The 14,337-nt window shown below is 52.1% G+C and overlaps 5 protein-coding genes across 5 annotated transcripts; 3 read left to right on the forward strand and 2 right to left on the reverse strand.

Annotated features, from left to right (window-relative positions):
* Positions 1-1,459: 1,459 nt before the first annotated feature.
* Positions 1,460-4,993, forward strand: A1O5_06561 (uncharacterized protein; the record flags this gene model as incomplete). The annotated part of the gene is made up of 1 exon (XM_007747154.1): positions 1,460-4,993. The coding sequence occupies one exon, from the start codon at positions 1,460-1,462 to the stop codon at positions 4,991-4,993; it is 3,534 nt and encodes a 1,177-aa protein (XP_007745344.1).
* Positions 4,994-5,700: 707 nt separating this feature from the next.
* A1O5_06562 (uncharacterized protein) lies at positions 5,701-7,080 on the forward strand (the record flags this gene model as incomplete). The annotated part of the gene is made up of 2 exons (XM_007747155.1): positions 5,701-6,249; positions 6,301-7,080. The coding sequence occupies 2 exons, from the start codon at positions 5,701-5,703 to the stop codon at positions 7,078-7,080; spliced, it is 1,329 nt and encodes a 442-aa protein (XP_007745345.1).
* Positions 7,081-7,887: 807 nt separating this feature from the next.
* A1O5_06563 (uncharacterized protein) lies at positions 7,888-9,291 on the reverse strand (the record flags this gene model as incomplete). The annotated part of the gene is made up of 2 exons (XM_007747156.1): positions 7,888-8,456; positions 8,910-9,291. The coding sequence occupies 2 exons, from the start codon at positions 9,289-9,291 to the stop codon at positions 7,888-7,890; spliced, it is 951 nt and encodes a 316-aa protein (XP_007745346.1).
* Positions 9,292-11,637: 2,346 nt separating this feature from the next.
* A1O5_06564 (uncharacterized protein) lies at positions 11,638-12,305 on the reverse strand (the record flags this gene model as incomplete). Its single annotated transcript, XM_007747157.1, has 2 exons — positions 11,638-11,949; positions 12,033-12,305. 2 exons carry the CDS (start codon positions 12,303-12,305, stop codon positions 11,638-11,640), a joined length of 585 nt encoding a protein of 194 aa, XP_007745347.1.
* A 1,341-nt stretch (positions 12,306-13,646) lies between these two features.
* A1O5_06565 (uncharacterized protein) lies at positions 13,647-14,027 on the forward strand (the record flags this gene model as incomplete). Its single annotated transcript, XM_007747158.1, has 1 exon — positions 13,647-14,027. A coding segment is annotated over one exon (381 nt), but the record flags the coding sequence as incomplete, so codon positions are not given.
* Positions 14,028-14,337: the final 310 nt, after the last annotated feature.

Here is a 14,337-nt window from a genome sequence, read left to right on the forward strand (position 1 = left end):
TATAATTTGAGTTGTGCCGCCTCTTGTGTAAGAGAAATATTTATGCACTCCTCCATCTGCTCTTTCAGACGAAACGGCCAGGTAAGACGGAGCGAAGTATCCGATACACTTCTCTCCGTCTCACAAAATAAGGTAATGACAAAGGAGCAGGATCGAATTGGGTACCAACGAAGCCTAGATTAGCGTACATAGCCATTGAGCAGGCGTGTTTATGACCACAGATATTTGAAGATTCCCTCATGCTTCGAGGTATTTCAACACTCTTCTTCCTTTCATTGCCTGAAAATGTCACGATATACTGATTCAGGGCAGGCAACCCTCTGGACTTCCGCTTACTGCTGCTTTCAAGCACATGCAGATTTTCAGAACGCGGCAAGACTGACACTCAGCATCCCATTCAGTTCTGTGCCTTCTTAGCTTTCGCCGCCTTCTTGGCCGCGATCTGAGCTTCGGTGTGACGAGGCTCCCGAGACTGACGCATGTTTGCCGCCGCCTTCTTGGCTGCAATTTGCGCTTCTGCGTGGCGAGGCTCTCGCGATTGACGATGCTTGACCGCTGCTTCTCTGGCCGCGATCTGTGCCTCGGTGTGATGTAGCTCTCTGGATTGGCGATGCTTGGCCGCTGCTCCCTTTGCTGCAAGTTGCGCTTCTGTGTGATTTGGCTCTCGCGATTGACGATGCTTGGCCGCTGCTTCTTTGGCCGCAACCTGTGCTTCGGTATGGTGTGGGTATCGCTTATCACGAGCTTGATTGCCTTTCGCCTTTGCTGCCTCCTTGGCAACGGTTTGGGTGTCGGCTTGATGGCGACGCTCGATATCGGGTATCACTGCTCTGACAACCTTTCGACGCCACGGAAACCAATGGACGCCATCTGCTGTTAGCTACTACTCGTTGGGGTTGAGTTTGGATTTCAGTTACCACATGTCTCCTTTTCACATCTCGGCCACGAACCTCAGCTGTGAATTCAGAAGTAATTGGCACGGAAACCAAAAAGCCAAAGATCAAAGCTGGGGTGACCGAAAGCCTCGCGTATGTCGCGATCGAGAGGAAGATATTGGTTGGACCGATGCGAGGGGGTTGGATGATTTGCAGGACATTGTTGGCCCGTAATCACAATGGAACACGGATCTTTGGGCATCGCCCGCATGAGATAGAGAATTGAGTGTTTCCCATTAGATGTCCCTTCTTTCTGGGCCAAGTGGATATAAGGAGGAAGTATACGAGGTATGCCACCATTTATTTTGAAGTACGGAGCTGTACACCGTATTTTCCCCTTGTTCCCCCCTCGCCCCCAATTGCCGTCGCCCAGCTCCAGCGGCTAAACCTCGGACAAAATTTCATCTCCGCAATGTGGCACACCTTGCATACCCTCCAATTTTTTCCTCCCTGGCAGTGCAGTTTTCCCAATCTTCCTCTTTCTGCGAGTTGGCGGTGAAGGTGGTGAAGGGCCGCGGAGCAACATGGAGTCTCAAGCCAACAGGCCTCATCGGCCCTCGAAAGAAAAGAAGCAACCCAAAAAGGGGGAAAAGAATGTCAAGGCCTTCGCCGTCGCGAGACCGGGGCGACTCGCAAAGCAGGCCGTGCGGTCCAGCGATATCAAAGAAAAGCGCCTCCATGTGCCTCAAGTCGACCGAATTCCAGAAGAAGCCCCCCCGATCGTCGTTGCCGTCGTCGGCCCTCCCGGTGTCGGAAAAACTACTCTCATAAAAAGCCTGATCAGGCGTTACGCAAAACAAACGCTGTCGCACCCGACCGGGCCTCTTACAGTGGTGACCTCCAAGAGAAGGCGCCTCACCTTCCTAGAATGTCCCTCCGACTCGCTCGCTGCCATGATCGACGTTGCGAAGATAGCCGATATTGTCCTCCTCATGATTGACGGCAACTACGGTTTCGAGATGGAGACAATGGAGTTTCTCAACGCCTTGAGCGTCTCCGGCATGCCAGGAAATGTTTTTGGCATTCTCACACATTTAGATTTGTTTAAAAAGCAGAGCACGCTCCGTGTGGCCAAAAAGAGATTAAAGCATAGGTTCTGGTCGGAGCTGTACCACGGCGCAAAATTGTTCTATTTGTCTGGTGTGATCAATGGAAGATATCCCGACCGCGAGATCCACAATCTGTCGAGGTTTCTCTCGGTCATGAAGAATCCGAGACCCCTGATATGGAGAAACAGTCACCCGTATTGTCTCGCAGACCGTTTCCTGGATGTGACGCCACCTACCGAGATTGAAGAGAACGAGAAATGTGACAGGCAGGTGGCACTGTATGGCTATCTTCGGGGCACAAACTTTCCGGCGGAGGGTGCCCGAGTGCACATCCCGGGTGTGGGAGACTTGACTGTCAAGCAAATTGAAGCCCTGCCAGATCCTTGTCCAACGCCGTTCCTCGACCAAGCGATAGCCAAAGCAAGTGGCAAATCTCATCGTCGAAAGTTGGGCGAGAAGCAAAAGGTTTTATTTGCACCTATGTCTGATGTTGGTGGCGTTTTGGTTGATAAAGATGCTGTCTACATCGACGTGAAGACGAATACGTTTGACCGGGACGCAGAAGATTCCGAGGAAAGAGGGCTAGGCGAACAATTGATGATGAGTCTACAATCAGAACGGAGGCTACTTGGACAGGTGGATAGTGGTGTACGGCTGTTTCAGGGCAGCCGACAGCTTACTTCGAATGATGCCGCGGGAAATGATACTGGCCGCAAGACGATGAGAGGTATCCGTGCGTTTGGTGGCAATGGCGGTCTTGCTGAAGACGTCGAAGAGGAAGATGACGAAGATGAAGGATTCGTCAGCGGGGAGGACGATGACGAAGCAGCTGAAGAGGACATCAACGACTTCCCCGAGCATACGGGCAGACCTGGGTTCATCGCGAAAGGTGATTCTGACCAGCGTGATGGTGTAGATGATGTTGCATTTGCTGAAAGCGACTCCGATATGGGCTCTGTTTCAGATGACGACGACGACGGCAGCAGAGATCTCTTGGCCGATGAACTTGAGACCTCCGAAGACGAGGACGAGGACGATGGAGATCTGCGATGGAAAGAGAATCTCGCTGAGAGTGCTCGCAAGTTGCATTCCACCAAAGTCGCGTTTCGAGCTGCCGATCTTTCCAGATTGATGTATGACCTCAGTCTATCTGCCTCCCAAGTTATTTCAAAATGGGCAGGGCGAAAGCCGGACCACGACGTGCCTGCCGAGGAGGACGAAGATGAAGATGAAGATGATATTTTCTTTCAGAAAGCGAAGACTGATCAAGAAACCAACCTTGAGGATCGGCAGACGCCCAAGTACGACTACGACGCGTTAGCGGAGAAGTGGGAAGACGATGTGCAAATCCGGTCGCTTATTTCCCGTTTCACTAAAGGCTCAATTTCTACTGGAGGTAATGCAGATTCAGAAGCTGAAGGCGATGAAAATGGAGGTGATGGATCTGACGAAGGAGATGGCGAATTCGAAGACCTGGAAGCTGCCGCGGATGAGGATTCGGGGACTACAGCTGAGCTCACACTCGAGGAAGAGCGGGCCAAAAATGCCAAACGCAAAGAAGAACTAAAGTTACGCTTCGAGGAAGAAGACCGAGAAGGCTTCGCCAATGCCGCAAAGAAGGATATCGAAGCGACAGAGCAAGAGTTTGGGGAAGACGAATGGTATGACGCTCAAAAAGCAATGCTCCAGAAACAACTCGACATCAACCGAGCAGAATTCGACAGCCTCGACCCCGTCTCGCGAGCAAGAGCTGAAGGTTTTAAGGCCGGAACATATGCGCGGATAGTGTTGGACAAAGTGCCTTACGAATTTGTGCGGTCGTTCAATCCAAAGCTGCCCGTCATCGTCGGCGGACTGGCGCCAACTGAAGATCGGTTTGGATTTGTGCAGGTTCGCATCAAGCGACATCGGTGGCACAAGAAAATTCTCAAGACGAACGATCCGCTCATCTTCTCGCTCGGCTGGCGGCGATTCCAAACACTGCCTCTCTACTCAATATCGGACTCGCGGACCCGCAATCGGATGCTGAAATATACACCCGAGCATATGCACTGCTTTGGCACTTTCTACGGACCACTCGTTGCTCCGAACACGGGATTCTGCTGTGTTCAATCATTCTCAAACGCCAATCCAGGCTTCAGGATAGCTGCAACCGGAGTGGTGCTGAACGTCGACGAGACCACCGAGATCGTCAAGAAGCTCAAGTTGACCGGGTACCCGTACAAGATCTTCCGCAACACAGCCTTCATTCGCGACATGTTCGATTCGTCACTGGAAATTGCAAAGTTTGAAGGAGCTGGCATTCGTACAGTTTCTGGGATTCGTGGACAGATCAAGAGAGCCCTTAGCAAGCCCGAAGGGCATTTTCGAGCAACATTCGAGGACAAGATTCTCATGTCTGATATCGTCTTCCTGCGGGCATGGTATCCTGTGAAACCACATCGGTTTTACAACCCAGTGACCAATCTCCTGGATGCCCCTCCAACAACTGGTGCAGATGCCGGGGAGGAAGGACAAGGCCTTGACGACGGATCTAGCGGATGGCAGGCGATGCGTCTGACTGGCGCCGTGCGAGCAGCGATGGGTATACCGACCCCCCTGGTGAAAGATTCAGCGTACCACAAGATTGATCGACCAGTTCGACATTTCAATCCCCTAAGAGTTCCACGGACTCTGGCCGCGGACCTTCCGTTCAAGTCGCAGATCACACGACAGAAGGCACGCAAAGCACCGACGTATCTGCAGAAACGGGCAGTTGTTTTGGGCGGAGAGGAGAAGAAGGCACGGGACCTCATGCAAAAGCTGCAAACTTTGAGGAATGAGAAAGCGGAGAAGAGGGCGAAAAAGCAGGAAGAAAGACGTGCAGTCTATCGCAAGAAGGTGGCTGAGAACCTGGAGAAGAAGGAAGAGCGAGAGAAGAGAGAGCGAGATGAGTTTTGGAGACGAGAGGGACGAAAACGAAAGACGAATGAGGGCAACGGTGGAGGAGGGAAGCGGTTTAAACGATGATGTCTGGTCTGTTGGATGTGACGATACATGCGACGTCAAATATGATACCCCTTCCATTGCGCTATCTATATATGCGAAAGACTGCATTAGAGAACAACGACGGTGGCCCCAATGTGCTCAAAGCGGATAATACACAGGCCGTTGAAGGGATGGTGAGGGTATGACGGTAGGACAGTAGGACAGTAGGACGGTAGGACGATACGACCATTTGACGATCACCTGCAGCGAAAACGGAGCAAAGGAGAATAGCGCGTGAATGGCACGAGCAAAAACTTTGTCACCATCTTCAGATATCACAGTACGTATTTCACCCACGGCGAGATGAGCCCGCGAACCTGCTGTCTCTGTCTCTGTCGCCGTTGATGCGCGTTGTCTGTTCTACTTGCTGCAATTTCGTTTCCATCTCGTCCTCGCCCACGCACCAAATAACAACGCGTCGGCACTTGACCCGAACACGCAACAACGCGTTGCAACGCAAATCAGGTCCTCGCCCCACCATCTCGACCAGACTGCGAGGATTCGAACTCCACCGCTGCCACACGAGTCACGACCGCTTCCCACGCTTCCCACGCTTCCCACGCTTCCCACGCGACAACGCTTCGCTGTCCCGTCGTTCCCTTTCGGTTCGTACTCCTGGTGCTGTCTTCCTCCTCGTATGTGAAGCGTCGCGGTCTCTACCCATTCTTACTCTAGACCTACTATCTCTCATGAGCGTGACCGACGTCGCCGAATCGATTGAGTCGAATATGCAGCATGCCACGGCGCATGATGCTTCAGCCATGCCGGATCCACCTCACTTTACACCTGCACCCTTGCCGCCAGAATCTCTCCGCTCCGCTCGCCAGTCTGGAGACTCGAATGCTGCCCATTCCTCCAAACCGACGAACCTGAACTTGTCTATCGGTGACACATCTGGCGGCGTGGGTAATTCGTCAGCGGACCGTGGCGAGACACCGCCCCCGACTTCTGCTATATCAAGTTATGGAGGCTCGCAGGCAACGGAGACGTTTTCGCAGCAGGAGGAACGATTGATTGGGGAGGCTACAAGGATCGAAGGGGCCCAGCAGCAAAAGATCAAATCCACCTCCCAAAGTCCTCCACCGAATAATTCGTCGGGCATCAAACGAACTGCGAGTGGTGAAGTCAAGAGATCAAGCGTGAATGTGGTGGCAGATGGTATTCCGACCTCTAATGGTGTCGGTCATTCTTATACGTTGAGCACCGCTTCAGACCGAACCAAAGGAAATGTTCTCGAGGTAAGTCATTCACGGTTGCCTCGACAAGCTCGGCGTTCTAACAACTTTCAGCTCTCGCAACAGTTGCGCACCAAACTGAAATATGCCATGGTTAAAGTTCAAAACGGTTGGCAAACTCGTTCCCTAGACGAGGTCGAGTCGCTGGCATCACAATCACCACGGTCAACCGTGTCTGGGTTTCATCACCTTCAGGAGCAGCATTTGCTTTCACCCAGGACCGCCATGTCTAGAAAATATCAGCGGCAATCGAGCGAAAGCGAATCATCCGATAGCACTGTGGCTCTCGAGAGCCGCGGCCTGGTGAGCATGGTCGGTAGTCCTTCAGCCACATCACGTCGCGCTCTTGCTCCCCCTGCCGATATTGTTCCTGGTTCTCGTCGACGTCCGACCCCAAATGCGGCAGTTCAGAGTGTCAACGGAGTACATGTCCAGTCTCGAAACGTACACTCTTCAAGGCCACATACCAATCAACGGACTCCAAGTCAGAACGCTGCGATGGAAGCCGACGCGGTCGAAACCCTTCTTTTCATGGCCAGCCCTAACAATTCAGGGTATAACCCACCCTCCCATGCTTCGCAAGATTCTTCGCTCCGCTCGGCCCAGGTGTTCTCCTCCCAGACCTCACCACTCCGAACTCAGTTCAGCCAAACCTCGGTCACGTCCCCCAAGAAAGTAGTATTTTCAGACGCGGGCTCCCCACACCCTTCCTTTGACAAGGCGGCCCTCATTGACCGCATGCTGGACGAACTATCTGACGACAGTGACGATGAATTGGAGCAAGCATTTCAACTTGCTGAGAAAAGCAAAATCCCAGCGCCAGTCACCACGTGAAAGTTATCTATATACCTACCCGTTGTGCTCGTCATTCGTGTTGGAAGAGACCTCATTCTGCGTCTTCAAATCATGCCCAGTGAGGCTACGAGGATTATGACTTGTACAGCGACCCTCTCATGTCATCTCAAAGGCAATATATCGGTTTACATATCGGGGAAACAAAAACCATGTTTTGTATGTGCACGTGCCACTTTTGGAATGCTAGGCTTGCAGATCTTTTTGTTCCTTTCCCATTTTTCTATCCTCGGTTACAAGGATGAACTCTCCGCGTCCTCCTAATCGGTGAAATGCCGGCTAAACCCCTTTCGTCGTTGAAATCCAGTTGCGCATCTGTTTTGCGAGGCATGAGGCAAGTAAACACCTACAAAAAAGACTTCCAGCGATATTGTGGGCACAGAGCAGGATTCGCCTTCGCGCAGATCTAACCGATGTTGACTTCTCATCTCCCCTTTTCCGCTGCTGTACGTGGGAGCATACAAGGCATTTTCCTCAATGGCAAATTGCACCAGGCCACTCAGGTGCTGTTGACATGGTTTCTTAGGCCGGGGAGAACAAACCTACCGGTCTCGGGAGATCTGTGTCATGAACGGGTACAAAAGTCCACAATTGCGACGGAGTGCAAGCATGTCTCTTGAGTATTGAGTGTGGGCGGCTTGGGTCTGCCACGGCCATCTATAACTCTTCCCTTCTCTGACACGGAAAGAAACGGACACGAACATTCCCCTCGCTCTATTATTGAGAGACTTCCCTTTCGTCCTCTCCTCGTCTTCACATCCCTTTCTCACACAAAGAACGTCCACTCACTCACTGTGCCAGATAGCCGCCGTCCACCACGACCGACTGGCCGGTTATCCAACTAGCGCCGTCGCCGGCGAGGAAGACGGCGGCGCGGGCAATGTCCTCTGCTTTGCCGGTGTGGCCCCAGGGGTGCCAGGTCTTCATCAAGGCGTCCATGTTGTCGCGGCCGATCTTGGAGTACATGTTCTCGAGCATGTGTGTGTCTGTGAAGCCGGGCTGGATGGCGTTGATGTGGATGCCATCCTTTGCATACTCGAGCGCCGTCGCGCGTGTCAGGTTCAGCACCGCCCCCTTGCTCGCGCAGTACGGCGACGCCCCCGCCAGTCCCACGCTCGACAGGATGGAACCCATGTTGATGATCCATCCGCGGTGCACGTCCGTCGTCGCGGTGCCGCCCGTGTGCGAGAACCGTGGGTGCGGCTCCTGCCCGAGCATCTGTGTCACAGCATACTTCGTGCCCAGCCACACGCCCCGGATGTTCACCGCGTACGTCTGGTCCAGCGCCGCCACGGACGTCTCGTGGATGCGTTTGAATGTGCCGGCGTAGTCTTTCGCGCCGGTTTCGGCGGAGATTCCTGGTTGGTGGTGTTGGTGAGAATTGTGTGTGCGTATATATGTAAGCACATAGGAACTGCGGGAAGGAGGGAAAGGGAAAACTCAAGAATCTTGTGCGATTGCCGGCGGTGGGATAAAGGGGGAGAATGTGGTGGGAGGGTCCAGGCGCATATTAAGCCCCGGCAAATGTCGATATCAAGATAATTACAAGCAGCGACACTGTAACTGGAAAAGGTGATAATAGACGGGGCCCCTTTTCATCGAATCACGTTTCATATCCCGTTCCTCCAGCCCGATGGGCTTCCAACCTTGGAGATGCACACCGATTGATGCCACGACGCGGCCAAATGCGGAAACGGCAAAAGGGCAAAAGGGCAAAAGGGCAAAAGGGCAAAAAGGCAGACGCGAGACCGAAAACAACAGGCAGAGACAGAAGGTTCGTGAAACCAGGAAACCGAAAGGCTCAGACCTACCAGCATTGTTGACCATGATATCCAACCGGCCATACTTCTGTACGGTAAAAGCCACCGCCCCTTTCACGCTCTCCTCGTCCGTCACGTCACATTGGACGAAGCTGGCCCTGTCCACGCCCGGCTTGGTCGTGGGCCACTTGGAATTCACCAGCTCAACCGTGGGCGTCGCCAAGTCGGCGTCCTTGAGCATGCCAGCGATGGTGGGCTGCGGCGGAGGCGAGGGCTTCAAGTCCGCCGAGACAATATATGCTCCTGCGGCGGCGTATGCTTGTGCAATGGCTCTCCCAAGCCCCGACGACCCGCCCGTGATCAGCGCGACTTTATCCTCGAGAGAGGCAATGTTGCCGACGGGCGAGTTGGCGGCGGGATACGTTTGTGCCATTGCTTCCGCGATTGGGGGACCGGCTGTTGTCGGGGAGGTGGATATGCTTTTGGTGGCCAATTTGAATAGTCCTGGAGATGGACAGAGGGCGGTTGGGACTGATGAAGTCGTATGTAGCGTAGGACGTCAATGGGTATTAGAGTAGAGTTGCCGAGCAAAGAGGGGAGGTATTCCTTTTTTTTTTTGCCCCTTCATCTCATAAATATACTTTGCTCCTCATTGCTTGGATTCCTTTCGAGCGGGCCTCCGACTCGGTGGTCTATTTCAAACTCGCCCTCGAGAAAACAGGTCCACGCTTCCAATTGGTGTATCCGGGACTTTGAGGACCATCCCATGCCCGAATGACGAGTCGCGGGGAAAGACATCGAAACCTGTGATAGTGGTCTGAGGGGAAATAGAATCGAGGCCCCGATGCCGAGTCAGCTTCTCAACTAACCTTGAAGATCCTTCGCGCGCTTGCCGAGGCTCAATCGTTTGAAACCAAAGTTGGGATTGGAGTGTCGGATAGAGAAACGGATGTATGTCAGCACATGTCTTTGCTCAACAGAAGAATATGGACAAGAGAACTGAATCAGGCCTTTCGAGCTTTCCTCCGCGAACCTGTTACACACACCGTGAGCTAACTTGTCTTGGTTGGCTACTGTGTTCCATTCAAATGACTCCAACGCTCACTTCCATTCAGGCTCATACGTGCCCTGGGTGGCTGCTTGAGAACCATCACCATCACTGTCGGTCTCGCTGCCACCGTCGGATGATGTCAGTGGTCTGCTCCTTTTCATAGGGGATTTGTGCAAATACTGGTGGGATCTGCACCAAACCAGATATGCGAGATTTGAATCTCGATTGTCAAGAGTGAGAATTGTGGCGCCCTTGTCCTCGTTCCACTCACCTCCTGAGTAGGTGCTAGCTAAGGACCTACGCCCTCGTCATCGATCAAGACATCAAAGCCGTCGTCATCATGCGGACTCCGAGCGTTTGTATCTTGTAGGTCGTAAGCAAACTTGCGAGCCAAGCCCGAGGAAAAGCTGCTGAATACGATCGTGGCGGTCCATGCCAGGTTGAGCTCGCCGAGTCTCCTGAACAATGGCATAAAAAAAGAGCAGAGTCAACAGTCTTCGTCCATGATCGTCGATCGGCCGTGGTGACGATCATGATACAACACCGTGCTCTTCCTCATCGTCATCATCACAGGCCCCTGTTGAAGATTTGGCCATGAGCGAGTGCTTCGGTTGTTACTCAATGATATTTCGACCGGGGCTTGGGATCTATTGGATTCATTCTTAATCCCGTTCTATTCCCTGATTATGGGTCTCCATTCTTGCTTGCCACCGGCGTCACCCGGCGCGGATTTGGAAACGATAGAGTTCGTATTCCAGTGTCTAGTCGAATCACAATGTTCAACTCTAGCCCAATGCGGTATACAACATTGCCCTTGAATTGACCCGTTTGCACCATATCTGATTGCTGTTGAGGGTAAATGGGTCTCCAAGTCAGTCCTCACAGGCTAGATTCGATACAGATATCACTACATTTCATACTTGTGATCTCTTTACCATCTTCGTACCCTGCACTCAGTTATGAGGAGGATTCTCCGTCACAGAACTCATCCAAAATCAAAGAGACATGGGGAACGCAATGCCACTTTTCAAAATCTATTCCTCCACCGCTTATTAATGGGCAGGCGTCCCTCTCTTGGGTCTTGCCGAGGCAGGGTATCCTGAAAGGGAGCTTGGAAGTGAAAGATATTGATTTGCGTAAGTAGGGCCCTGCTATTTCAGTATGATTACCCCGGGCTGATGAGCGGGCTTCAATGCCAGTGGGCGCCCGCAATTTCCATCCAGATTATTTGAAGATCAATCGCAACGGGACCATACCCTCGTTAACCAGCCCATCGCTATCAGAACCTTTGATCGAAAGCACCGACATCCTAGTGCATCTCAAAAGCTCTCGGCCCTCGGGGCTGGATTCTTCACCCAAGGACGACGACACTTCTCTCACGATGAAGAAGCAAATTGATCTCGTCCATTCCCCCCAAGGCAGTGGTGGGGGAACATGATGAAGCGAAAGTCCTTTCAGAAAGCGTATCCGCATCTACATTAAGATGAAGGACCTCAAAGGGTCCGCTAAGTCAGCGTAGAAAGGCAGAACTGATATTAGTTAATATGAATTTGCTGAAATACCAGAAATCATGGTCAACGTCTCTGAGCTGCGTATCACAGGCGAGGTGAGTGAATGGCGGCAGAATTCAACCACAAGGCTTCCCCGGGCCAATAGTTCTCGATCACCACTGGAGAAGAATAATTCCCGACAATTACGTTCTCACAGGCCCCTTTTCCTCTCTTCCATTCATGCATCGAGGACGTTGCTGCCAAATTGTCCTGCGATGTTACCTTTTGGCTGGAATTTGCAGAAGAGGTAATAATCGCCGTTGGTCGTCGGGCATTGATTCGGAGACCAAGAGCAGCCAATCTTGGTGGTGCTCTTCCATACCAACTGTGTAAAGTGATACTGGGAAGAGTGGTCGGCCCAGGAAAAGTAGTCCCTGACTTCCCCATACCACCAGTCAATTCCCTTTTTGAGCCAGAGGCTAAAGTCGGGAACTGTGGTCTTCGGGGTAAGATAGAAGCTGTAGATGTTCTCGCCATACGGGTTACTAGGCTGATTGAAAATGTCAACGTCAGTGGGAGGGTTGAAATGGTCTCTTGGTAGGGAATGCATCGGAAGGGTAGTGGAGCACTTACCGTATGGCTGGAACTACATCTTGCAGCGGCTGTCTTTGCGCTTTGTGCGAGGGTTGTGTCCCAGGTTAAGGCGGGTGCAGAATGCAAGGCTCGATAGGCGTTGACTCTTGCCAGTACCGTATTAACGAAAGTGACATCAGTTGGCAGGGGCGGTACTGCCCTCTTTTCGAGAGGCTGTAGCCCATGCGGCACATCATTGGATAGTGGGTTCGCTATACTCGAGGAGAGCAATAGGAGGAAGAGAATAGGACTAGTCAAAATATGATAACGCATGATGACAGCCGCGGCTACTGCGCCTGTGCTATTGAGTAGTCTGTTCAAAGTAAGAGATAGAATGATTGCCAGATAAAGAGAAGAAGACGTGGATTTTCATGATGAGGAAGAGGGATGGAGAATATAACCGGCATTACAGACTTCAGGTCTTCAGCTCCAGCTTCGTATTCTGCGGTACAAGAAGGAAGAACCTTGAGAAGACCTTTGGAGGCTGGGGAAGGTGCTTCACCCTTGGGGCTGAATACGGGGAAGGCAGTCATCTGAGCTCTCCTAAGCGAACGGTGGGAGCCTTGTTAGCACAAAGCCGACGTCCAATTTGCTCACATCGTGTCGTATCTATACGCGTGATGGAGTCTGGGGGGTTGCAAGCGGTCCAACCCTGACTTTCCCAGTCGACATCAGTACAGTTTTGCTGCCTGCCAACCTTCGCCCAGCAAGTAGAGAGCCGGTGCCATGTATTACGAGAGCTGAATGACCACGGGACATGGACGCAAGTATAAGGCTGCCAGGAGGGGGGGGGGGCATAGCAGGGCGGAAGGACTTTCTCTCTGAGCTGAATATAACGAGATTGGCTCGACGGGTTGTAGGAAGCATCCACTAGCCTAATTAGGACTAGAGCAATATAGTCTTGGCACTGGAGTAACCTCTCCCCGAGTTCCAAACAATTTAAACCTCCGCATCACTCAGATACATTTCTCAATCAGCCAATCAACCTATTCCTAACCCCCAAATTGGTTCAAGAGTTCGTCGATGCCCTCCATATTGCTGCTTTGAGAAGAGCACTAAGGAATTATCTCGGCAAAAGTCCGTTTATGGACGCTAGAGTTGCTCGAAGATGCCGTGACAAGCCTGTTCTGTAATTCACTTTGGGTTCCTGGAAGACTGGATGCACAGCCATTAGGAGGACATCCTAGACGATACCAATGCGTGCCTCGAACATCTCAAAGACCATAGCCACGCTGCCTACTTCCACGACCGAGACCCGTCAGAACCTCTGGATAGCGCTCGCAATGGCTGCCACTTTTGAACCACAATATGGTATGTACTGTTTTGTTCACGGGCCGAAGGTCCCTGTCACCTGATTGCAGACAATTCGACTTCCCCCTGCAGAAATCCCGTAGTACTCAAATTCCCATATTATAAGCAGCGAACTCTGAGGGAACGCCTTCTTGCGGGGCGGTTAGCGTTTATTTAGGTACATTGTGGCTCATACTCTTTCACCTTCTTCGGAAAGGACGAACCACATGGTGAGGGATGCTGGCTTGTTTGAGTGTATAAAACACTATTGCCTCGAAATTGAAGGGGTCCATCACCGAGGAAGTGAACTGGCCGAATCCTTCTCTAGGTACGGGATCAGACCTATCCCTCTACTTGACTCAAGAATGGTGTCACACCTGCGTCGAAAACCATCCAAACTGCAGGGTGGCTGAACCTCGATTGCCTACGAGAGTCATCGACGTTCGCTCATCTGGGGACTTGCGGAACCCGGTCATGATCGAACCACCAAAGAGTGCCAATATTGCAGAGTATATCACTCTAAGCCATTGCTGGGGAGGCGCAACGGCACTAGCAGCCAAGGTCGCCGACACTCCTGGGCTTTGGAATTTGCCTTCACTGTCGGAATGGCATCCTACTTCCGGAGACACAGTCAAAGTTTGTCGTGCCTTCGGAATCCGGTACCTCTGGATTGACGCACCGTGCATACTGCAAGGAAACGAAAAGGTCTGAGATGAAATCCACAGAAATGGCCGATGATTTCCGCAACCCTGCTTTTACTGCGGCTGTGGCGGCTGCCAAATCAAACTATGAAGGCCTATTCTGGCACAATAGCCCATACCTCAGGTCTTTGTGCCATATCCCAGTCCACGAAAAGCCGTCTGGCCCTCGGTTTGAATTATACTTCACACCCGGACCAGACGCTCAACATCCCCCGCCAGAGCCATGCATGATCGAGGCTGGGTGCTTCAAGAGGAGATCCTTTCTCCACGAACACTCAGTTTCGAGGGAGGGATATCATGGAAATATTTTACCA

This window comes from Cladophialophora psammophila (genome assembly GCF_000585535.1).
Source record: "Cladophialophora psammophila CBS 110553 chromosome Unknown aczJe-supercont1.9, whole genome shotgun sequence".
Classification (NCBI taxonomy): domain Eukaryota; kingdom Fungi; phylum Ascomycota; class Eurotiomycetes; order Chaetothyriales; family Herpotrichiellaceae; genus Cladophialophora; species Cladophialophora psammophila.